Source organism: Eriocheir sinensis, chromosome 27 (assembly GCF_024679095.1).
Source record: "Eriocheir sinensis breed Jianghai 21 chromosome 27, ASM2467909v1, whole genome shotgun sequence".
Lineage (NCBI taxonomy): Eukaryota > Metazoa > Arthropoda > Malacostraca > Decapoda > Varunidae > Eriocheir > Eriocheir sinensis.
Window position 1 is genome coordinate 9,038,083 of NC_066535.1, and position 26,015 is coordinate 9,064,097.

The 26,015-nt window shown below is 41.8% G+C and overlaps 1 protein-coding gene across 5 annotated transcripts in view; it reads right to left on the reverse strand.

The window, feature by feature from the left end:
* The window catches only part of LOC127004089 (protein maelstrom homolog), a 33,885-nt gene extending 10,065 nt beyond the window's left edge, over positions 1-23,820 (reverse strand). Inside the window, exons 1-7 of one of the 5 annotated variants that reach the window (XM_050871421.1) lie at positions 23,738-23,820; positions 22,867-23,169; positions 16,125-16,314; positions 13,705-13,848; positions 13,128-13,285; positions 11,000-11,078; positions 7,972-8,132 (exon numbers count right to left, since the gene is read on the reverse strand). In XM_050871421.1, the coding sequence (XP_050727378.1) occupies positions 7,972-8,132; positions 11,000-11,078; positions 13,128-13,285; positions 13,705-13,848; positions 16,125-16,314; positions 22,867-23,001 (867 nt within the window). In that variant the 5' untranslated portion in view covers positions 23,002-23,169; positions 23,738-23,820. Of the gene's footprint in view, positions 1-7,971; positions 8,133-10,999; positions 11,079-13,127; positions 13,286-13,704; positions 13,849-16,124; positions 16,315-22,866; positions 23,369-23,737 lie in introns of those variants that run through there. The other 4 variants (XM_050871419.1, XM_050871416.1, XM_050871418.1 and 1 more) reach the window with 4 other exon arrangements.
* Between the last annotated feature and the right edge of the window lie 2,195 nt (positions 23,821-26,015).

Consider the following 26,015-nt stretch of genomic DNA (forward strand, 5'->3'; position numbering starts at 1 on the left):
TTTTGAGTGCAAAATCAAGTGTTTATGCGTACGAAAATGGTTCCGTAATTCAATACTTGGTAACCATGATAGTGTGTGTGTGTGTGTGTGTGTGTGTGTGTGTGTGACTGGCTCAAGGTCACTACTCGGCTGACCTCACTATGATTATTGGACATTTTCACTTTGTTTTGGACTTGATTTTGTTTGTGTCCCATGCCCAAATTCACTTTCCAAGTGGGTCGGCGTCACCCCTGGGGGCATATTGGCCTCGGAGAGGGTACACTGACTCACAAGTAGACGCTCTGTACCCATATGAGTGTACAGATGCGCACGAGAGCGTCCTTTCAATTGCGATTAATTACTGTAATTTGCAAATGCGTCTGACGCGTCAACAGTATATGATTGCAAATTGCTTTTAACGCGTGACACGCGTCAATGGTACTCTACGGGTTAAAGGGGTCGAGGGGGACTTTAGGTTAGAATGAGTTATGTTTGGTTAGCTTAAATTTATTTGGCACTCGGTGTGGGGCAGCAGAAATACGTGGCACAGGATGGGACATGGTGGTGCCGTGCATGGTCCAATTCGCAGGCCGGTGTTGCGAAAAATACCTCCTCGCAGAAAGAAGTTGCTCTGCTGCCCACCACGCATGTGCACAGGGGTCGCTTCGTTCCGAAGGTATAGTGCTAAACTCGAGGATCGAGAAATCGAGATATTGAAAACACTGAAAAGGCTTTTTTTTTTTTTTTTTATTATTATTATTTTTTTTTACATATGGGCTATGGCACCGGTAGACTATCCCTCTGAGCCTGATGGTCGGCCCTGAGCTCGTCATGGCACAGGCAACTGTTTATAGTGGCACCAATATAACTGGCTCATGCTGCCCCCCGGAGCTCACTTTTTTTCCTACTTTACTCCCTTGTTATCTCAAAATACGTGCCTTGGAAAAAGGAAGAAAACAGGAAGAGAGAATAGGTCATTTTATGGGGTATTTTTTGACGAATATATTTAAAATCGGACGAGTACATGTTTTTCGCTCAGCGTGGCCGGGAAACCCTAAATTACCATGTGGTGAGGTTTGTTTTCGTAAAATTAAAACCCCTCCCCCTTGGGGGGGCTTTAGAGTAATAGTCGGACATGCGCATCATAAGACGCTCTTGTCAACATATGTGGTATCATTCGTATATACGTAAAAATTGCATTAGAATATTTTATTTCTTCGTAAATTTTGTCATCTGTCATCCTCTCTTCTTCGCGCGGAGAGGCAGGGGAGGATGAGAGGTGCCACCGCGCCAGTGCCAAGCGAGAGACAGACGGGAAAAGTATGTCATACTTTTCTCTCCTCTCCAGCCAAAAAAAAGTCCTGACAAATGATGTACAAGCGCATGGCAACCAGAAAAAGTCACCAACATCAAGAGGGCTTATGGAGCGGCCAAACCTCAGAAAACAAGCAAGAGAGTAGCATAGAAGCAAGGCACTCCCGCACTTTTCGCTACCTGGCCACAATGAGGAAGGTGGCGCCTTCTGACACCCTCACCTGCGAGTGAGTAATACTTTCTTAGAAAGGGGGACCAGATGCCTTATCATTCTGAGGTAAGTCAACAAGGTATATACAGTCATATGTGAGAATTTCATACCAATCAGTTAAATACAAATGGCAAGACAGGGAGAAATGTAAAAAAAATCTTTAGGAGCCGATATCTCGAAAAGTATCTTTTTAACCTTCAAATAATTTTACAAAATCGGTAAAACGGCTGAATGACTTTTGTAAAGGTATCATTTTAAACTACAACTAAAGGGCGATTTTTTGTTGGAAATGGATTTTCAAAAATGTCAAAAGAAAACGGGACACAGAGTGGAGAAAATAATAAGTGACAAAAAATTGTATTTTTTTTTCTTCGAAGACAAAACAAAAAATCAAAAATTCACTTCCAACAAAATGTAGATAGGTAAACAAAGTTTCTATGGTATTTTTTTCAAAGCGATTAACTGAAAAATAAAGCCTGTGAAACAAAAAAATGAAAAACACGCTCTCCTAAACTTCACCCGATTTTGATGAAATTCGCAGAATATCATTTCTTTACATCAACAAACAACATACTACAATTTCAAAGCTATTGGACGTACCATATGCGCAGGAGGAGACCCATAGGCGCGCCCCTTAAAGCCACAGATGAAGCCTTACGATTGGCCGAGCTCTGAAAACACGCTTGTGATTCCGATGACATCATCGCCAGCGCTCATCCGGTCACCGGCCTCACTACCTTGGGACAGTGTCACACTGGCCGTTTTCCTCTAACCGTTGTGGCTACTGGCAACACCCATCTGCCCATCCGGGAGCGAGTTGTCGGCTGCCCGTAACCTGGTGTCACACTGGGCCTTTTTCTTCCCACCACGTTGGCGGCAGCTTGGGCAACCGGCAAATCCAACTTTTCCGGGTGTGCGTCACACACGGCCGAGGTCGGTTGCCCATATCCACATCCACAACGTAAACAAAGCACTTGCCCTGTACTGACATGGCGTTGTCTGCTAAAGTAAGGGCTGTCGCGGCTTGTGCTGCCATTACCCAAGTTATGGACTTGTTGCCGCAGTTAAATGGAAGGAAGAAGCGGTTGTAGGTGTGGCGTGTCTACGGTTCCTCCGTGCCAGTTCTCATTGTCACCATTGCGCACGAGCGGCAAACCCACCCATCTAGACTCCAACCACATAAACACATGGATCAAGTAACAACAAAGACACACACTACAACACACACGCACGTTCACACCAGATACGCCATGAACCATGGCAGATGTTTCTCACAAACGAAAATGGCTTTGCCATTTCCTAGAGTGTGTCAGAACTTATTTCGTGAGTGGTTCATACAAACCAAACATACCCAATGGCAAAAAGAGAGCAGTGCTAAAGACGACTGCTCTCTTCTTGCCAAGAGCTAGGTTTGGTTCATGTGAGCCACTCACCAAATACGTTCTAACATACTCAAAAAATGGTGAAGTCGTTTCTGTTTGTCAGAAACATCTGCAATGGTTCCTAATGAGTCTGGTGTATGTGTGTGTGTATTTACCTAGTTTTTACCTAGTTGTGACATACGGGAAAAGAGCAACGCTCGCGCTGTCCCGTCTCCATATCCTCTCTTATTCAACTTTTCCTTAAAATCATGAATGTTTCTTGCACAAACCACCTCCTCCTCCAATCCATTCCATAGCTCAATGCTTCTTTTTGGGAAGCTAAACTTTTTCACATCTCGCCTACACTTGGTCGCCCTCAACTTCTTTCCATGTCCTCTCGTTTCTCTCTTGCTCCACACACACAGGTCCTCTCTGTTCAGATTCTCCACCCTGCTCGCCACTTTGTACACTACTATCAGGTCTCCTCTTTCTCTTCTCTCCAGGGTTGTGAGCCCCATGCTATTGAGTCTCCCCTCATAAGTCCGATCCCTAAGTTCTGGTACCATCTTAGTTGCTGCTTTCTGTACTCTTTCCAGCTTTCTTATGTTCTTCTTTTCGTGAGGAGACCAGACCACTGCTGCATACTCCAACTTTGGCCTTATCATTGTAACTATTATTTTCTTCATCATCTCTTCGTCCAAATACACAAATGCCGTCCTTATGTTCCTCAGCAAATTCACAGTTTGTCCCGTTATCCTGTTGATGTGTTTGTCCGGTGACATGTTCTCTGAGATAGTCACTCCCAAATCTTTTTCTTCCACTCCTCTGCATATTATCTCACTTCCCATCTTATAATCATATTCACATCTTCTACCACTCCTACCAAACTCTATTTTTTTACATTTCCCAAGGTTGAATTCCATCTGCCATGTACCACTTCACTCCCATATCTTGTCCAGGTCCCTCTGCAATGCCTCAGAGTCTTTCACATCATTGACTCGTCTCAATAGCTTTGCATCATCTGCAAACAAACTCACATTTATATAAACAGCAAACATTATTGGTGCCAGCACTGAAACTTGTGGGACCCCACTCCTCACTGGGCACCAGTTGGAAACCTTGTCCTTGATTATTGTCCTCATTTCCCTGTTAGTTAGGAAGTCCTCCAGCCACTTAATCAGTCCATCACCCACTCCACCCTCATTTTTAATTTTCGAAATTAGTCTACTGTGCGGTACTTTGTCAAATGCCTTTTTCAATTCCAGGTACACTCCATCCCCCCAGCCTTCTCTCTCTTGTATTAAATCTGTCACCCTTGAGTAATATCATAAGTTGGTGACACAAGATCTCCCTCTCCTGAATACAAACTGGCAATTCGAAATAATTCTCTCCCTTTCTAAAAAAAATGACCACCTGTTTTTAACTAGCCTCTCACATATCTTCGCAACCACACGTGAGTGATACCGGTCTATAATTTAATGGGTCCTCTGTCTTTCCTCCTTTATATATTGGTACTATGTTTGCTCTCTTCCAATCTTGCAGTACCCTTCCTTCACTCAGGGAGGCACTCATTTTGGAGTGCAGTTTCTCTGCAAGTTGCTCACTACATTCTTTCAAGATCCACCCTGATACTTCATCCGGCCCTGTCGCCTTTCTTACATCCAGCTTGTTCAAGCTTTCCTTGACCTCCTGCACCGTTAACTGTATCTCCTGCATAACCCTTCCTCTTTCATGGCCCAGTGGTTGTGTGAATTCGTTTTCCTTTGTGAAAACTTTTTGAAAGCTGTTGTTCATCACTTCTGCCATCTCTGTTGGGTCTTCATATGTAGTTCCATCCATTTTCAGTTTATCGATTGTTTCTCTATTCACAGTCTGTGTGTGTGTGTGTGTGTGTGTGTGTGTGTTATTCGATCCATGTGTTTATATGGTTGAGTCAAGATGAGTGGGTTGGCAGCGCATGTGCAGTGGTGACAATGAGAACGGGCATGGAGGAACCACAGGCAAGCCACACCCACAGCTGTTTTTTGCTTCCACTTAACTGCAGCAGCAAGTCCATAACTTGGGTAATGGCAGCACAAGCCGCGACAGCCCTTACTTTAGCAGATGACGCCATATAGATACAGGGCAAGTGCTTTGTTTACGTTGTGGATGTGGATATGAGCAACCGACCTTGGCCGTGTGTGACGCACACCAGGAAAAGTTTCAGTTGCCAGTTGCCCTAGCTGGTGCCAATGCGGTGGGAAGAAAAAAGCCCAGTGTAACACCAGCCTACGGATAACCGTGAACTCGCTCCCGGTTGGGCGTACGGGCGTTGCCCGTACCCCCAATGGTTGGACGAAAACGGCCATTGTGACACTGCCTTAACCCTTTCCTTGCGTGCAGCCTGGACGCGACTATCCCCTCAGGGGCAGTTGGGGAGCCCAATGGGGGGGGGTTCTTTTAACCTCTGTATCTCAAAAACTATTCATCACAGCTAAAAACCAAAAACACCACCGGAAAGAGAAGGTCCAGATCTATAGGAGTCGGTTATGTATGCCTCTCTTGCGAACGTACATGCACGTTCAGGGAGTGTTGAATGTTAACACTTACGTCGGCGCGTGCGGGATGATCAGCCATATTGAGGTAACTGCGGACATCTCTTTTTCAAACTCTGGCAAGGGAGTATTGCCAACTGCAATATTTACAACTATTTGGTCAAAGAATCAGTCAGGTGATAGGTGAAGCTATGCAAAAATGCTGCTATATTGGGCAAGAACATCCACCAGTTACTCGTCTGTAGATTTGCCGCGCTGGGCTGATATGATTTTCCACCAAATTTAGTGAAGAACCCACTCAATTGGCAATCCTGTGTTGTGAGAATTAGTGTTGGAACACTCCCATACGCGGGAGATTTGAGTGCAGCTGGAGCTCTCAGCGAGCGTTTAGCGCCACAAGCAAATACGCCTAACGCCCGCTGCCAGCGTTTAGCAATGAAAGGGTTAAGGCAGTGAAGCCGCTGATAGGGTGAGTGTCGGTGATGACGTCATTGGACTCCCAGTGAATCACAAGCATGTTTTCATAACTGTCACCCAATCGGAAGGCAGCCACCTTCAACTGCGGCTTCAAAACGACCCGTTCTCTCTCTCTCTCTCTCCCTTGCCATAGCCACAATGTTTGGAGGAAAACCTCCAGTGTGATATTACCTTTAAAGGTAGCGTGCGTGATGCCGATGGTAAGTAGACGTGACCCGTACCTGTCAAAGCAGCGCGAAACTCGGGGTGATAATGCGTGAAACTCGGGATGGTAAGAATTTAGGACTAACCACGAAACTCATGTATCGCGAAACTTGGATAGCGCGAAACTTGAGAGGGTACTGTACATTAATTTGCCTGGTTTTATTCTAGTTTGCCCCCTTGTGAGTGAAATGTAGAAACAGTAAGCAATTTGAACCTCTCTCTGCGAGCTATTTTGCAGCTGCGGCTGCAGGCGTTGGCAGGTGTACAATAGGCATTGAATAGTCAATCATTTAATGATGTAACAGAAACAGTTATCATTATTTTAAAATACATACACACACACACACACACAAAAAAAAAAAAATAAATAAATAAATAAAAAAAAAAGATAAAAAAAAAAAATAAAATAAATAAATAAAAAAAGGTTGCCAGTGCGCACTTGTAAAATTTTACCCATACCCGTAACAAAACAGCTCCCCTGCAAAGCCCCACTGCCAACCTGGCAGCCTTAGTGCCTCGCAGTCCGTTGCCAAGTGTCCTGTGCGGCTATACAGACAACGTGCACACAACATACACAATAAAAAAAAACTATATACCTATGTTTATTAGGTTTGTCCTTATTATTTTGTTTTTTAATCTTTGACACTTATAACAGACTTTCGGCATAAACAGACTAAGTTTCCCCCAATTAGTCCATTATATTGAGGGTTTACTGTATATGTATCCATCATCTCCATACTTATTTTGAAAATAGTAGGTTGAAAAATGGTTGAAATTTTGTGAAAAATGTTAACCCTTTCCATCCGTGACGGAGACGTCGGTGTCACAGTATGGAAAGGGTTAAGAGGAAATGGAAGATGATTAATCTTCTAAACCTCTCAATCCTCCTCTAAATTCCTCTTAATCCTCTTCCATTTCCTCTTAAGAGGTTCAGAAGAGGATTAAGAGGTTTAGAAGAGGACTAAACCTTTCCATACGGTGACGCCGTCGGACGCCGACATTGGCGTCGCTGGAGTGAAGGGGTTAACCCTTTAACCCATAAACTGCACAATTAAGAATTGGGAATAGCTCCTGGGTGCGCAAAAAATGACAAAACAATAACCTGTTGGAAATTTTTTAGTATTACAACACCCAAGAGAGACATGTTGAGCACCAAATAGTGAAAAAAAAAAAAAATAATAAAATAATAATAATAATAATAATAATTCACTTAATGTGGCAATGATGGCGGGATAAAGGTTGCGGATATGAGGCGACCTTGGGAGCGCTGGTAGTGACAGGATAGATAGGACGGTGGCAGAGGGAAGATGACACATGGCACAGTCACGTCTGAACAATCTCTTGCCACTAATTATTCATTCCAGTTACAACAAACAAAATATATCACAGGAAACATCAATTTGTCAATTTTGATAATCAACCTCTTGCGCATCATTATCAAGAGGCCAGTCATTAGTCACACCAGCAATATTCTTGTCAAAATTATGAATGTCTGGCACAAAATCTGATCCATCAGACCAGACGAATGGAGTACGCGTTGTCTATATACTGATTGTATCTCAATGAAATGTGCAGATCTTGTACTTAAGGTACAAAGACATATACATACCTGAATTCATGAGAATCTGAAAAGAATGAGTGTCACCTCCTAAATAACTACTGTCACCTCCCCTAAAGCCATTCCTTACCCCCACCCCACACTCGCGTTTGAGTTTGTGGGTTATATTTTCAGGTCCTCATGAAGTAGGCGTTTGAAGACGAATAATGGGTGTGCCTGCAGTATATTTTACCAAATCAAATCAGTAAACAACCAAACAACCATACAGAGCCCCTGAGAAAATCCTTAAGACATGAAAATTACCAACATGAAACACACAAAAAAGCAACTCACAGTGCAGGCTATTCCAGGGTGGTAGTCGTACCAGGACTGAGTTATCATTCCAGTGACCTGATGTAAAGAGACTTTTCCAATGAATGAGCACATGGACTGGAACAGCACCTCTAGAGAGTATATCTTCAGCTTCATGCCTGAGATTTGGAGCTGCTCACCACCTAAAGAGAGATATGTAGACTGATGTATCTCATTTTAAGATATTTTAAATAATGACACCTAAAAGATTAAAAAAATATATCTGACTTTTAACGGTAAAGGAAGCAGCTCAAGGGTAAAAATATATATACACAAAAAAGCCCACTATGGTTGACAAATAATTTATCTAAAAGCAATCACAAGGTTAAACCTAAGTTGCGGGAATTTCCAGCCTCTCCCCACACGCAGGGGAATTTTTACATTTTGTCGAAGATCACTTGTTTTCAACCATCAATTGTGCAGTATTTCATGCCTCTATTGTGTTAAACTGAATGGCAATAGATTCATACACCCTTCATCTTTAAAATGCAAAAAACCTAAAGTCTAGATTGAGAGATGTATCTGTGGCAAGCTGAAGAAGAGGGGTATCTTTCAGCACAAGAGTGCGCCGTGTTCCGATGCTCCCTCAGTGTTTGGGGGGAGGTGTAGCTTCCCTGCTACTCTCTATTGATCAGCAATTGTTTCCCTATCTCAAGGTCCTCGTCTCCCTTCCATTCTTCTCTTCCCCACCTTCTTTCCTCCCTTCCCTCCCTCCTTCCCTTCTCACCCCTCCATCTCTTACCACTCTCACTCGTCACCCTCTGTCTCTTCCCTCCCTCCCTTCATCCTCTCTCTTCTCTCCCTCCCTCTGTGTACTGACTTTTTTCATCATGTTTGTTGCAAAGCATTGCTGATGTATGACTGACACGAGTGCCTTCAGTCTATTTCTTCTTGTATGCACTAGAGCAGGGGTTCTTAACCCCATTGGATTGCTCAGCATGGTCACATACCCCCTTTGACTGAATTCCAAAATCATAATCACCAGTCCTATTTAACCCCTTAATGTTGATGATGCCGCTGGTGTCATATAGTTCTATCAGACGTGGGCAACAAGCATGACAGCAGCGCCAGAGAGTGAGAAGCTTTTCAGAATTTGAAGGGGGCGAGTAACAAAATCTCTGTCAATGCTACGTGACTAATTGGCACCTCTTTTGTTTCCGCGACGTCCCGTACCACCACTCCGTGCTAAAATAAGTCAACAGTTCCCGTCTACGCATCATGGCGTCTGTAAAGCAATATCTGTCCCCTCAGTCGTTTACCTCCGGCAGTGTTCCTTTAGCTTCTGCTCGTAGTGTGCGTACTAAGCATAGTCTTGACACCTCCACTGATATACGTGATGTTCTAGATGAACCAACATCTTCAATAAATTTTTCTGTACATCGTACCAGTAAAAAGTTGGAATTTTGGGAGAATCATGGAATTCCAGCCAAACAGTCAGTCCAAATAAAAATCTGATTTCACAGTAGAGCTATAAGTATGCTTTCCTACAACTTTTATTCAATGAGATTCATTCCAGAATGAAAAAACTAAAAAATTTACAAAAATTATGTAGGGAATGATAATGATACCTAGCCCCGAGTAGAACATAGACTTTCCGCATGTTTTTGTTTTCTTTCACAGGTCTGGCTGGGGAGAAATCCCAAGCCACCTGTGACATCAAGATCAAAATCAAGATCGAGGAGGGACGGTGGCCGCCGCAGGTGAAGAACAAATTTAAATAAATTGAGAACATGTGTTTTTGTTACTTCTGTGACCTATTAATGTATTAATAATGGTTTTTTTTTTAGGTTAGAGTAACAAAATCCCCAAAATAGGCAGATTTTCCCAGTGTTCAGGAACGTGACCCCCACTATTACCATTGTTTCCTATGGGGAAATTATGTTTAAATAACGCGACATCTCCAGGAACGTTACCCTCACGTTAATCGAGAGGTGACTGTATTTTAAAACTGTAGGGAGCACATTTTTCGGTGAACCACAAATACTAGTCCATAAAATTATGTTTGTCAAGGGTCGTCCTGAAATACGCGTAAAATACACGTCATAACGTCTCTCCCCCTATTCCTCTAACCTACACCAGCAGTGGGCAAAGGCTGTCAGTCATGGCAGGCTAGAAAAAGTTTATGGTTGCCATCCGTTCCTTAAAATATGGATTCGTTCTGTATTGCAGAATGGGATGTTGCATTCCTTATTTTTTTAGATCAAGGTGGCAGCCCTAAATGAGACTATTCCCATTGTTTTCTGCACTGAGCATTCTCGTCTTGCAGCGAACAAAGGGAACCCACGCTCACGTCTTTGACTTGTACTAAAAGACATGCCAGTCATTGTCGAAAGACCGACTTGGTCAGCTAGGCTGACGTAAGCCAATAAAGTCAGTCTATCGGCATCCTCCCCTCCCCTTCATGAGCCATCACCCGGCAAGGGTTTGTGGTCCCTCCTCGAAGGAACGTACGCACTTGATCCTGACGGCCTCCATATAGCCTGTGTCCCCACCCAGGGGGTGGCAACAAATAAAAAAATAAAAAAATGTAACAGGATGCTAGTATACCAAGTTACTGTTCCTAAACCAAGGCATTTATTGTGGGATTTTTTTGCTCGTAAATCAAAACACTTGAAAACTAAGGCACTCGTAAACCGAGGTTTGACTGAACATTATCTTCAATTTTTCACATTATTCTTTATTTGAACTTCTCTTCCGTGACTCTTCAATCTCTTTTTGTGTTAGTTTTCTTTCCCAGTGTGCCATGATGCTGGTAGGGTGCCAAGTCTTCTAAGGCACAGTCAGTGCAGTGTCAGAAAATTAAAGAAAAGTTGCACATATATATCAAATCCCCCCCCAACCCTTTTTCTGGCCACAATTTTGTTGGGTACTTAGGATTTCTGGATACCTGGGGACCAGATAGTAAGGGCTTTACTGTATAATGTTTTAACAAGGAAGCAGGATGGATATATTAATGTCAATATAACAAGAATGGAGTAAAGAAACACAAAATCACATAAATTATCATCACCTGTTAGCTGAAGAAGGATTTTTTCCGTCTGTTCCTGCTCAATGCTCAGTGTGTAGGCAATCAGATGGTGGTGACTGACCTGAAACGCACCCTTAATGTTAGCAACAAGATCATCCATTAGGTCAAGACTTTGCTACTTGTAGACTAAGAAAATATACTTCCTAGAGACGTGCTTTAGTACTGAATGTGCCTTATTTGATGGCTTATAAGATGCATGGGCTTATAAGACACTCCCCCAATTTTGGCTGGCATTTGAAAAAAAATATAATAAATGGGCTTGAAACACGAGTCTCAGGTGAAGATTTTTCGCCCGACATTCGTAGTCCTCCCCACTATCAGGTCATTATTAAAGTTTCACATGTATTCAGATCCTTATCAAATCCCAATACTTTACATTTAAAATCCTTAATCTTTGCTGGGACCTACCAGAATTGGTCCTTCTTACAGACTCGAGGGTACTGCTTTGAGATGTAAACAAACATGGCAGAGACAGCAACATTCAGAGGGGTAACGGGTATAACGTTTGTGCATCATATTTCTTTAATTATTATTCTACATCATAAGTCTAGTTGTAACATTCTACTGTGGTACATTTTTAAAACATAAGGAAGTGTGATATTTCAAACCTGAATGTTTGTTGAACACGTATGTAAAGTAAGAAAGTTAATATATAAGCGCAGAATGGAGAAACGGGCATTTGTATTTATTCATTCATCTTTGATGCCTGCTCTTAGGAGCTCCCACCAGGGGATGGCCACGGCAGAAGAGTTTCCATCTCTCTCTATCTAGGCACTCCCACCTTGCCTGCTCAAAGTTTCTCAAGAATTTTGGATCTGAATTAATAATGCACTGGGCACCTTTCAGGTGCATAACACGCATATTTGTGTTGGCTGTTGGGGGAGGGACGTGAATCAAGTGTAATTGTTAGTGTAGGTGTGTTGTGGTGACAAGTGAGTGTGTATTTGTTTTCTGAACGAGTCTACTGTACCGTAGTCTGAAGTCTGTTGAGGGAGGCTGTTCCAGTCACGTATGGTGTGTGAAAAGTATGAATGCTTGTATGAGTCAGTGTTAGTGTGATATGTTTGGTATTTACAGATGTGTGAGTTACGAGTATGTTGACTGTTTGCGTTGTGTATGTATGTGGATCAATGTCAATGTGAGTGTTTGTGATCTTGTAACATAAGTGCAAGTCTGTGTGCTTGTCTGCGTATGTGAAGAGGTTCCATGTTTAATTGTTGTTTGATCAGTTTGTGATGCCAGGCATTCAAGTGTAATCGTTTCTAATGAACCTAGTCGCCTTGGTGTTGATTTGTTCTAACCTATCAATGTTTCTGTGTGTGTAAGGATCCCGCACCGTAGAGCAATTATGCTGCAGGAAAATCTAGACAGGATTTACAAATGGAACTAGGTGTGGGATATTAAATTTAATGCAATAAATTGCATAATATTAGATATTAGTATAAGTATACAGTGGCCATCAATGAGTTATGAAATGGTTTATGGTAGAATCACAAAAGTGATAAAGAGATAAAGGTTGAGGATAAGATGTCACCCAAGAAGCACATTAATAAGACTGTGCAAAACAAACTTTTAAACGTGTAGGAGATAATATAAAGCAATCAACAGAAGCTCTAATCCACCGCAGATTGGAATATGCAACAGTATTGAAGTACCCATATAAAAGGAAAAAGTAAGATCACGAGAATACAAATAGCAGGAACCAAGATGGTCTTCAATCTGACAGATTTTTTATACATAGAAAGACTGGAAAAATTGGGCTGCCATCCTTGAAAGGAAAAGCAAGAGGTGACATGCTTAGAGTGTTTAGGGTAATGATGAGAATAGACAATATTGAGAAGAGTAAATCTATTTGCATAGGATGGAGGAACAACAAGCGGGCATGAAAGGAAACTAAAGAGGAAAGGGTGCTTGTAAGATACAAATTACAATTATCTGTAGAGGTGCGCTTTGAATTGTAGAATAGCTTGGACAGGGTGATCATCCAATCCAATACCTTATATGAAATTAATGCTATGTCAGACTGACTGACACATGGAAGACTGGACCCCATGAGTCATTTCTAATATATTACAATATTGGGTAAATATCACTCGGTAAATATACACACCTCAGTAAGGAACTCCTGAAGGAGAGAGTGCACTTCTGTGCCAGTACGGGATAGTCTTTCCCTCTCCTCCCTAACTGGCCCATTTTGTCTAGGAAGCAAGTTGTGAGTCATGTCAGCATGTTCTAAAGCTTCATTCATGTAACCAGCTGGAATGTCAGCTGTGGAGGCACAGGTTAACTGGTTAGGTTAAATTAGGTTGGGATGCCAGCTATGGTGACATGGCTCATTAAGTTAAATGGTTACCACATTAATGATGACCTTGCATCCCAAAGTGACCCAATACACAATTTTTAAGACCAAGGTGAAATATAAGAAAGTTGTATATTCTATATATCCATTATTTATGACAGCTCATGAATTCCAGGATTAAATTGAACTATAATGAATATTATAATGAACTTTAAGTAATAAAATAACTTACAATAGGTTTTCTAAAACAAAACAGATACAAATACAGTAACTAATTTGTTTGGTATGGAAAATATGGAAAGATGAGGTAAAGGTACAACAGTTGAAAGTAATTAGAACACCTGTCTTTCTATTCTGGGTGATAAAGGAGAACTGCAGAGACACTCACCTTTAAAGAGAGAATGGAGTTCCTTTGTTATGCCATCCAGAAAGCTACATCTTATTACACTCAGCTCAGCTGGCACTAAGACACCCTCATCCGTGCATGTGTAGACACTGGTGCTGATAATGTAGAAGCTGAGCCTTTCAACTCCTATAGGAGATCACAAGAATCTTATTAACAGCCTTGCCCAGCCTCTGAACAAGAAACCATCTATCCCTGTTCTACTTTCTAGGTAAATATTGCTATTATACAAGAGTAAATGACATTTTCAGAGATGTGGGCATTTTTTTTTATGGCAAAATTGCTCTTTTCTTTGACATAGCCTAAATATCTATTGCCACTAAATTAGTAGCCCTATCCATGAAATTAGTAACCTAACCTCATCAAAATAGTAATCTAGCCCCATAAATTTAATAACTACACTCCACCAACCTAAACAATCCAGCTCAGTCCATATGAAAACACTGAAAACAATCATGGTGGCCACCTACTCCTATGTAATATTAATGCTGTTTTCCCCTATCAAAGAATATGCCATGCCTCTATATATGAATAAGAGAAGTGATTCCCAATTTTTTTTACATGATGCCCCTATTGATTTATAAGAAAACCTCACGACCCCCCCTCCTTTGTTTTATATATATATATATATATATATATATATATATATATATATATATATATATATATATATATATATATATATATATATTATATAGATATATATATATATATATACACGTACTAAACACTGTACGGGTTAAGCAGATAAAATTCAGTATTTTAAAACTGTAGAGAGTACATTTTTTGGTGAGCCACAAAACCAGTCCGTAAAACTGTTTGTCAAGGGTCGTCCTGAAATACGTGTAATATACGCATCATAACGTCCCTTCCCCCTTCCTTCTGCCTCCACCAGCAACGGGCAGTACAGTACCCTCTCGAGTTTCGCAGTTAGTCCTAAATTCTTACCATCCCACTTTCGCGCATTATCATCCTGAGTTTCGTGCTGCTTTGACATGTACGGGTCACGTCTACTTGCCATCGGCGTCACACATGCTACCTTAAAAGGTAGTATCACACTGGACGTTTTCCTCCAAATGTTGTGGCTATGGCAGGAGAGAGAGAGACTTAACAGGTTAACCGTGTTTGAACTTCCCGCGGCCTCCTCCTTGTCGTGTTTGGTTCAACTCGGCGCAGCCTCAAAACCACGCGAGCCACTGACTCAAGAGAACGTGTGTAGCTTCACTCTGGTTATGAGCCTCTCTCGTGAAAGGTGAGATAGAAGGGATGAAAAAAAGAGAAAGGAGAAGGGTGTGGGGAGGGAGGGTCAGAAAGGAGTCAAGTCAGGGCTTTGGTCAGGACATGACCTGACTCAGGTCAGGTCATGTCCATACCTGTCACACACACACAGAAGGTGAAATGAGAAGGATGTGGGGAGGATGGGGCAGAAAGGAGAGTCAGATCAGTGCTTTGGTCAAAACATGACCTAGCTGACTCAGGTCAGGTCATGTCCTGACTTGTCACACACACACACACACACACACACACACACACAGAAGGGAAATGAGAATGGTGTGGGGAGGGAGGGGCAGAAAGGAATGTCATATCAGGGATTTGGTCAGAATATTACCTGACTCAGGTCAAGACATGACCTGACTCTCCCTTCTTCTGCCCCCCCCCCATCCTTCTCATTTCCATTTATGTGTGTGTGTGTGTCATGACATGACCTGACTCTCCCTTCTGCCCCTCCTTCCTACTCCCTTCTAATTTCCCCTTAAGTGTGTGACGCATACCCAGAAAAGTTGCCGGTCACCCAAGCTGCCGCCTGTTTTCCACTCTGAGCACTCTCATCTTGCGCCGAACAAAAGGAAGCCACGCTCACGTCTTTGACTTGTACAAAAAGACACGCCAGTCCTCGTCGAAAGACCGACTTGGTCGGCTAGGCTGACGTTAGCTGATAGAGTCGGTCTATCGGCATCCTCCCCTCCCCTTCATGAACCGTCACCCGGCAATTGCCTGTGGTCCCTCCTCGGAGAGGTATAACTGTATCTGTCTAGCCCTAGATATTGGACGAGTGGAGTTGGGGGGCATTCCTTAATCCTATGAAGTTCACCCAATTTGCTACATGGGGAATAACTGGGAAATCAGGAGGCACTATATTACTTCTGGATGTGCCAAAAAACAGTGAAGTTTACCAGATTAACAGTAATCAGATCAAATGACTCTTACTGTAGTTACTTTTCTCTTTTTTATTAGTTCCAAAGAGAAATGTCTTCAAAGAAATAAGCATTGAATGTGGCATGGATAAAAATGTCTGCATCTCTGAAGACTACCTACTCCTACATTGTAATAACTTGTTTTATATATTTTTGTGCAGCTCTTACCCTGTACCATGAAAAAGTAAAACAAAACTTGTCATTGCTTACCAACATGACATCGGTACGTGCCAACAAGATGCTCTATATACTTGATCATGTCCTCATTTTCCTTCGCCTTCCTCCGTTCCATATCCTCCTTCACTCTCAGGGGTACCCCAAGGGAGTTCAGCTTCTCTGCTGTTTGCCGTTTCCCAGCCGCCATCTCCTGGTACTTCATCTTCTGAGCCTGTGACATAGCCTATAAACAAAATATAATAATAATAATAATAATAATAATAATAATAATAATAATAATAATAATAATAATAATAATAATAGCAAAAATAATATCAATAATAAAAAAACAATAATAGGCAAAACTCAAGAACAACCACTCCAAACCAATATTCGTAGTATCTTAGCACGTGAAAGAATTATTATTATAATGCATTTTCGTATACGTTTTACCTTGGGGAGGGGCCAGGGGGGCAAGCCTCTTTAATTATAGAGTTAGGTGGCTTGGATTTTCTAAGTCCATTGTTATTGTTTCACAAGCGCCTCTATGCACAGACTGAGCCTCATACCTGCCTTGCAGTGCACCCTACAAACTAGTTCCTAAGTCAGTAATATCCAAAATGCGCATGGATTATAACGATTTCGGACAAAAAAACGGTATTTTAAGAGTTTTCTTATTTTTTTCTCTATATTAAAGCAACTAATGCCACAGCTATTTGTATTTTCTAATACATTCGTAAAATGTTACTACGCGAGGGTATCAGCGGCGGCACCTAACGGTGGGTTCCTGAAGTCAGTTGTTTTCAAGCCGCCATAATGGATGGAAGGCCCGACACTCACTCCCTCAAAATATCCATCTACTTTACCTTTCGGTAAGTGTTAACTGAGTATTTAAGGGGAGGCACAACAACTGGATGAAAAATATTCATAAAAAAAAAAAGTTTTCAATATTTTTGTTTGAAACTTTTGCAATGTGCAATGGCACCATTTTCTGATATTATGGTAGTAGGTAGAACATTTTAGTTCATGACGTCGTGACGTCATGACGTCACAGCTTAAAAAATTCACGTAAATTTTAATTTTCACTCTAGAGTTACCAAATTTTGCATGGTATTATTTTAGTAGAATAACATATTAACCTACCCAAGACAGTTTTTTGCTAAATTCGTTTTAGTTCGTGAGAAACCGCTTTCGCAATTTCATGAAATAATGACGTCACTATTTTTTTTAGCTATATAACGTATCCAGAACAAGACTTTTTCGAATTTCTTAAAACCCTGTCTTGGAAATGTAGACATACCCATTATGTACAAGTATGGTGAGTTTCATTTAGATCCATCAAGTTTTTTGTGCACAGCTACTCATTGAAGTTAAAATTTGACGTTTTGAGATAAATGAGTTTAAAGTTTTGAGTATGACATATTATGTGGTAATTATCGAGGGATTCGATTTCTTTTAAACCGTGTTGCCACCCGGTGTTCGTTATTTACTGACTACAGCTTCATTCTTGAAGCTTTTTTCTATCTAGATATGCGAAATACTAAAAAATGATTTTTTGACCTAATTTTATCATCTCAGCTGTTGTGCCTCCCCTAAACCTCTTTATTGGTGTGCATGTAGGTTGACAAAAGGACCGATTACTATCCCAGTACCGGGTCCAACAAAGACACGGGCGTGTCAAGTGTAACATATGGTGTGACAAGCACGTGTCAGAAAACAAACGGATATTGTTCAATGCGCGATACTTATAGTGGAATTTGAGTAAAATGGAGGCCAGGGTCATACGTAGCAGTCGGTAGGTCACTCCCGCGTCAGTTAACAGCAGGAGCGTCAGTTCGATCTGGATGACAGCTGTCACAAATCTGTTTTATTTTGTACCTTAAACTACTCGGTATAAATGATCTAGCATCAACTTACAAGAAGTGGACGGGTTGACCGTCAGTATTGTACCATATGTAATTATGAAACATGACATTTCCCAAGAGTTGCTTGACTACGATTGGGGTGGTGGGGTGGGGGTTCAACTACGCTGACCATCCAAGTACACGCCCTACACTCGTCAACAGACCCGCTGCAGCGGCTACTACGTTATATAGGAATAGATTACAAGAGTATACGTTAGGGAATTTCCTTTCTTTAAAGACTAGGGATTTTTCCCGATTTTGGGGATTTTTGTAGGGACATTTTGAAAGCCCATTTTTCAGTGATTTGGCCGCCCACCACCAAAATCACTGTTCCCTACAAGGATTAATCGAGCTAACGACCACCAAAACCACAGCTCCCTAAAGGGATTAATCGAGCTAACGCCGCCACAAAATAGCTCGCATTCATTACCTACCGTATGAAGCATCACTTGGTCTTCATATATTTTTTTCTACAAACGTTTGGTTAGCGACGGTACACTTGGTTAGCAACGCGCTTGGTTAGCGCTGGTACGCTTGGTTAGCGCTGGTACGCTTGGTTAGCGATGGTACGCTTGGTTAGCGATGGTACGCTTGGTTAGCGGTGGTATGCTTGGTTAGCGACTAGCCCACGCATGTGAGACCAGGTCCACCACGCGTGGTTATTATTTTTTTTAGAACACGCAGCCCAACGGCTGCCATGCTGAGGGCCGGGTATAGCCCGGGCCTGTTCAGCCCGAGTCCCGGATGACCTTGAGTCATGGCTCAGGGCTGTTTTGGGGTGGTTAGCGATGGTATGCTTGGTCAGCGATTAGCCCACGCATGTGAGTATACGGTAGGGATTTTCCCTACTTTGGAGACTAGGAATTTTTCCTGATTTCCGGATTTTTCTAGGGAAATTTTGGAAGGCCATTTTTCAGTGATATGGGCTCCCCCCCCCCAATACCCCGGTTCCCCACAGTTCCCCAGGCTTGTCTTGGGGGACTGGGGGGGCTGGGGTGGTGGAGGGGGTGGAGTGGTGATTCTTAAGATTTACCCAATAATAATAATAATAATAATAATAATAATAATAATAATAATAATAATAATAATAATAATAATAATAATAATAATAATAATAATAATCATAATACAATAAATTTGGCATCAATTAATTTAATGTTATTGGTTCAACATGACATTCCGATATACAACATATTGGCAGCTTAAGCCGTGCAGTGTTTTAGTACATACAAGTATGTAGTACCTCTTAACCTGTAAACTGCGGTACATCTCTCAGGAGGCTTCTCCGGGAACATGCTGTACGCCTCTTGGAAGCACAATTTTTACATTATTTCTATAAAACTGCTGAGCCTTGTACACCCTCAAATCTTTTTTTCCTAGTTAGCATAGAGTCTCATGTTTCATTTTTTATCTTAGTCATGCATATCTTGTCATTAGTTTGTCGTCTGTCAAGAGTGATAAAGACATTTGTATGGGAAGCAATGGGTGGGTCAGCATCCACCACCTGCAACCCAGCAACTGAAAGTCGCCCACGTGGAGGGTCTGCCATGTACAGCTGCTCAAAGTACTGAGCCCAACGAGCCCTCTGCCCATCCATGTCCGACACAAGGCAGCCGTCGGCTGTTCGGATAGTGGTCACCTGAGAGGAAGACTTGGAGTGGAGCTTCTTCAGGGCTGGGTAGGCAGGTCAGAGGTCATTCACATTTAAATGGCCCTCAACCTCCTCAGCGAGACCCCTGACATACCTCTCCTTGTCTCTCCCCAGGAGAGCTCTAGTCCTACGTAACAAGAGCCCTGTATTGGTCCCAGTTCCCAGCAAGTCTGGCAGCACGACTCTCCTCGATATTCTCCAGTATCTCCACCGAGGCAAAGCCACTCCTAGATCTCGGGCACTCTCCAATGCACTCCTTGGCAGCTTGCAGAGTCTCGCGTTTGAAGGTATCTCACAGTTCTACAGGGTCCTCCAGCTAGGGTGCCGAGCACTTCAAACCGATTTGAGACTGTCACTGCATACTCCTGAGCACATGCCAGGTCCTTCAGCCTCTCGAGATGGAAAACAGTAGTGTTGCATCTCAAGATTCTTCTTGACCTGACATGAAGCTTGAGTGTTGCAACAACAAGCCTATGGTCAGTTGCAAAGAACTCAGCACTCCAGTAAACCCTGCAGTTCTGAAGGATCCTCCAACGAGTACTTACGAGAATGTGGTCGATCTCCTTAGCTACCCCTTCGGAGTCGCTATACCAAGTTCAGCGGTGTAGCTCTGGTCTCTGGTACCACGAACCCACAATTCTCAACCTTCTGGATTTTGCAAAATTCAGGAGGAGAAAGCTGTTGGTGTTCCTGGTACCAGATCCATGGGGACCAACACATAGCTCGTAGCCAACCATGTCAGCGCCAGTAGTAGCATTGAAGTCACCCAGGACAATGAGTGTGTCCTGGGGAGGGCACTGGTCTAATACAGAGTCGAGTTTGGTGTAGAACGTCTCCTTCTTTTCAGTTTCACGCATCTCGGTAGGAGCGTACACTGCAACAAGAGACATGAAGCTCAGTGTGTGCTTCAGCCTCACTCGCATTATACGCTCATCAACCGAAGCAACCTCAACCACAAATGGCAGCAGTTGGCTGGAGATGCCCATAGCTACCCCCCTGACATGGAAGCCATTGCTCATGCTGGATCAGTAGAAGGTGTACCCCCCCTCACTGATCTCGCCACTGCCAGCCCTCCTTGTCTCAGAGAGTGCCACTATGTCCACCCTCAGCCTTCTGAGCTCATTTGATAGGTAGGGCAGTCAATCATCATCCGAGAGGCTCCGGACGTTCCAGGAGCCCACACGCAGAGCCCTCTGAAGGTTAACCCCGGGCCTGGTTCTGGGGCGGGCGCAGCCTCTACACAACCACGGCCACCCCCAAAACAAAAAGAGGGGCAAGGGGGCCCTTCCTCCTTCGAGGTGCAGGGGTCCCATAAAGGTAAAGGTGAAAGAAATAATGGAAGGTCTGGACGTGCGTAAAGCATTGGGGCCGGATGGTGCGTCAGGTTGGCCGCCTCAGGGCAGTTGATGGAGAAATGATTCATGATCCCAAGGATATGTCAAAACTTTTTGCCTCGTATATTCCACATGTCCCAGAGTTCCCGGCACCCCACCAGAGAACTTGTCCTATGCAGACAGGCTTTCTGCTCTTGGTCTTTTTTCTGTTCGCCGGAGGTTATTGAGAGCTGATTTGATCGAGTGCTGGAAGATCATGCATGGTGTTGCCCCCTTTGATTCGACTAGACTATTCCAGCTTGCTCCAGTTGTGGGTACAAGAGGTCATGTCTTCAAGCTTGCTCATATTCGTTGTTCCCTTGAGTGTCGGCGTCGTTTCTTCCCAGTTCGTGTTGTGGGCTCCTGGAATTCTCTTTCCTCTGCAGTTGTTGAGCTGAGAGACCTTGGTACTTTCAAAGCTATAAATTCCCTTTTTACTATATATTTCTAAATCCTGGAGTTTTACTGTGAATTCTTTAGAGTGTGTTTTATTAAGATTCCAGAGATGTCTGATGGACTGGGAAGTTTTGGGACTCTCAGGACTTTATTACATGGACAACATACCCCTTCCTATAAAAGACATCGCCGTTGATTTGGGAATAACAGTTGATTGCATTTTAAAGCAACAGTAAATCGTGATGCTTCATTTATGGTCCCCCTTTTCATTACTCACGTGCACCCCCTGTTGGAATACTCCTCTGCTGTGTGGAACACAGGCTATGTTGGAGACTAAGTTATTAGAGTCAGTTCAGAGGCATTGGACAAAGTACATTCGGGGCTTAGAAAATTCAAATTATCTTGAAAGGTTAAAATCACAAAATTTATTCTCAATACACGGGTCGTTTGCTCCGTCATGACATGATCAAGTACTGGCAGATCTTTCATGATAAATGTGCAATCTCCCCTTCAGACCTTTTTGTTCTAACTCCTGATCTACCCACTAGAGGCCACTAGTACAAAATAGCTAATGTAGGGGACTGCTTAGTTCAAGAATAATCACTCACCTCCTCACCTCCACATTTTAAATCAGCACTACACATCATCATCACAAACTTTAGATCAATTTGTATAACTATTAACTGACTATATAGATCTATATATATATATATATATATATATATATATATATATATATATATATATATATATATATATATATATATATATATATATATATATATATAGCACTATATATATATATATATATATATATATATATATATATATATATATATATATATATATATATATATATATATATATATATATATATATATATATATATATATATATATATATATATATATATATATATATATATATATATATATATATATATATATATATATATATATATATATATATATATATATATATATATATATATATATATATATATATATATATATATATATATACATACATATATATATATATATATATATATATATATATATATATATATATATATATATATATATATATTGAGAGCTTTCCTCCTCATCCTAACCCTTATCTTAATCCTGTCCTGGCCCCTTGAAATCCCCCGCACAACCCCCGCATACCATGCCACCCGAGTGGCCCTCTGAGGGTCCCCTAGAAATGAAATTAAATGAAAGCTGGCACATCTGCAGAGTGCTGGCTTCGCAGTACCCCCTCCTCATCGTGTGGATCGTGGGGTCGGGAAGGTGAGCCGGGCCCAGTACTCAACACTACACATTAAAAACTCCTCCACACCTTCCCCTCATAAAAAACGGTAAACTGACAGACTTACACTGTTGCTCTAATAAAAGATGCCCGGGAGTAAAACAATGAACTGGCGGGTAATAAAGCAATGAATGCATGGGTAAACGAAGCCTTTTCCTCACCTCCCATTCTGCAGAAACACACTGAGCTAGTTCACTAAGGTCAATGCTTCGGCCCATCCTCTTTTCTACCTCCCCTTTCTTGTGTCTCAGGAAGTAAAAGAAACTGTTGTGCTTCTTCGGATTCTTTGTGGACATACTGCGGGTGAAATAGACGCAGAAATTTAGGCTTCACTTTTCAACGTACCAACGACACGCGTGCAGCAGACACAATGGCGGCGAATCATCTTCTTCTTCTTCTTAGGTCCTCCTTGGTTCTTCTTCACACTTATAATGTTTCCCACTCGCCACTGAGCTCTGCTGCTGCTGGAAATTACCAGTGGGATAATTTAATAATAGTTCACATAAGAAGATATGTATGATGGCTGGTGAAGTTGCAAACTTGTAAGTGGAAGACCTATATTCTAATACGATATTTTAAGCACACCATTACAAGAAGTTTTATCCTTTAATTAACCTTCATATTGATAATAAAAAAATATTATATCCTGTATCTGTATCCCGTAAGCCTATTTCGTGTATCCTTTTTTTGGGATAATATTCACTAGATGGTAGCCACCTCTGGCTAAGTTAATTAATGCTTGCAACATGGATTCTTTTTTAGTCCCTGAATGCAGTGCAGTAACAAGTGACTTCCGGAAAAAAGAGAAGGGGGTCGAGAGGGTACGGTGAATCCCATCAGTATTATTCCAAGCTCGGGCATGTGATTCATGACGTCACAAATAGTCCATGAGCCAAGGTCAAAATCGGTACCAAATTGCGGGGCAAATACTGTTGTGATACAGTGAATTTACCGTACCCAACGGTTATGTTTTCTCGCAAGACACTAGAACTACACCAGGACAACTCCACAAAAAAGACATAGATCACTTACCACTAATTCATCAGGGGTGCCGGGCTTTCCCCTACAAGCACCTCCCAGCGTTACAACGATAATCCTTACAGGCCTGATAGTAATACCTATTTGTAATCACTGTAGGAGGCACTTATCTTTCGAAGGGTTTCAAAAGTAGTGGTCTCTTGAATTAAGTTCTGGAGGAGTCCTGAAGTAAGCATTGCCGCGAGTTAATGTGGGGCGAAAGCGAGCGCTGAGGTGTTGTTAGCTTGAGAGCAGGTGATGTTGAGGGTCGACAGCCAACCACTTGGGTCTGAAGGGGTATTTTGAATTTCCCTCGCCAGATGGCATGGCTTTCGATCGGTTAAATTATTCTTGCTCTTAATTATTCCGCAAGGGCAATTATTTATTATTTCATGAAAGGAAACACTGAACTATTGTTATTCCTTTCATTGTAAATGTGTTTAGTCTTCAGGCAGTGAACACGGTGATACTGTCCCGATGAGCGATTTAAGTACCATCCAAGGCTTATTTTTCAAGACAACGCTACATTCCTTCTGACGGACACTATCAGACTGTATTGTCAGATCATACTCGAACGATTTACCTTTCAAGTAATAATAATTCATCTCATTGTAGGTACATAAAATGACGTCTGGCTCTGTCAGTGTTTGTATGCAAGTTTAGATGATTTATTTATAACATGGGTCGATCATATTCAAAGCAGCCTAGGTAGCATCACAATCAACAGACAATATTGATTGATAGTTTATTGTTGCAGGTAAACAACAAGGGAGAAGGGAGGAACATGCCATCCCAACCCCCAGGCAGGACAGAGTGTGATTATTTGAGGAGCCATAGATCCGTCGGGTATGATCTGACTACTCTGTTTGATACAAGCTTGTCTTTTGTGTGCTTGTTGTGGTATATTATTATCAATGCCAAGCGGTTTGTTTGGGATTTTGATTTTTTTTTTTCGTGGCCTATTGTGCCGTTAGGCTGTTTCACTGGTGGGGCCTGATGGTCGGCCCAGCCCATTGTAGTGCAGGCGAGTGTTTTTATAGTGGCACCATCATTTTGGCTCATACGCCCCACCCGGAGCTCATTTTTGAGGCACTCTTTGGAGAGGTAATCTAGAGTCCAGCTGAGCACAACAAAAATGGCATTCCAAAACAACAACTCCCTCATTGCATTTCTGCAGTAACTAACTTAAAAAAAAAAAAAGCAAATTTGGTGGTAAAAATCAACTGTCTTGATATCTGTCCAGTCCGATAAATCCAAAATTTGCTTACCATGGTTTTCTAAATAGAAGGCTAACTGTATAAAATAAATTTAATGGGGATATTTGTTTTAGAATGGGAAAACCTATTGTTTTACATGAAAGATAGCCAGTGGTAATTCATTAGAATGTTAAAACATAATTGGTGATCAATCTGTGAACATATTACAGTTAGTTCTTGAGTTTTGATGTAGTTCACTTCCCATCATTCGCACTTACGAGCAATGTCAATAATATCGGTAATGGTAAGGTAAGTAATTACTCAATAATGTTAACATCCCAACAAATATAGAATACCGTATTTCCCGCTATATAAGACGCACCTATAATTTGGCAAGATATATTTAGTACATGTACTAATAGTTGTATAATCACACACTGTCCTGCCTGGGGATTGGGATGGCATGTTCCTCCCTTCTCCCTTGTTGTTTAACTGCAACAATAAACTATCAATCAATCAGAAAAAAAAAACACCTCTTGCGTTCAAAGTGTTCTACTGTTGGTTGAAGACTTACAGTGCTCTTACTCCAAGCAGCTGAGACTCAAATGATAAACAAAAGGGTTGGTTGGTAGATTCACTCACTACTCAGTGTGCAGGCGGTAACTTTCGCCGAACTACTGATGGAACTAATCACACGGAGATGCTACGTTCGTCGTTCAACAGGCAATCTTGGTCTTGATCTTGACTTGCAGGGACCATATACTTACTTTCAAGTAGAAATAGATGTTGATTAATTTTTTTCAATCATATTATGTTCTAATATAGTTATTTTTACAATGAGAAACAAAAATGCGTTTACAAGAAACACTTACCGTATTTGACGGCTGATAAGACGCATCCCCCAATTTCGGTAGGCATTTAAAAAAAAAAGTAATAATAATAAACGCGTTTGAACCACGAGTGTCAGGTGAAGATTTTTCGCCCGGCATTCGTAGCCCTCCCCGCTATCATGTCGTTATTAACGTTTCGCATGTATTCAGTTCAGTATGAAATCCCAATACTTCACATTTAAAACCCTTAATATTTGCTGGGACCTA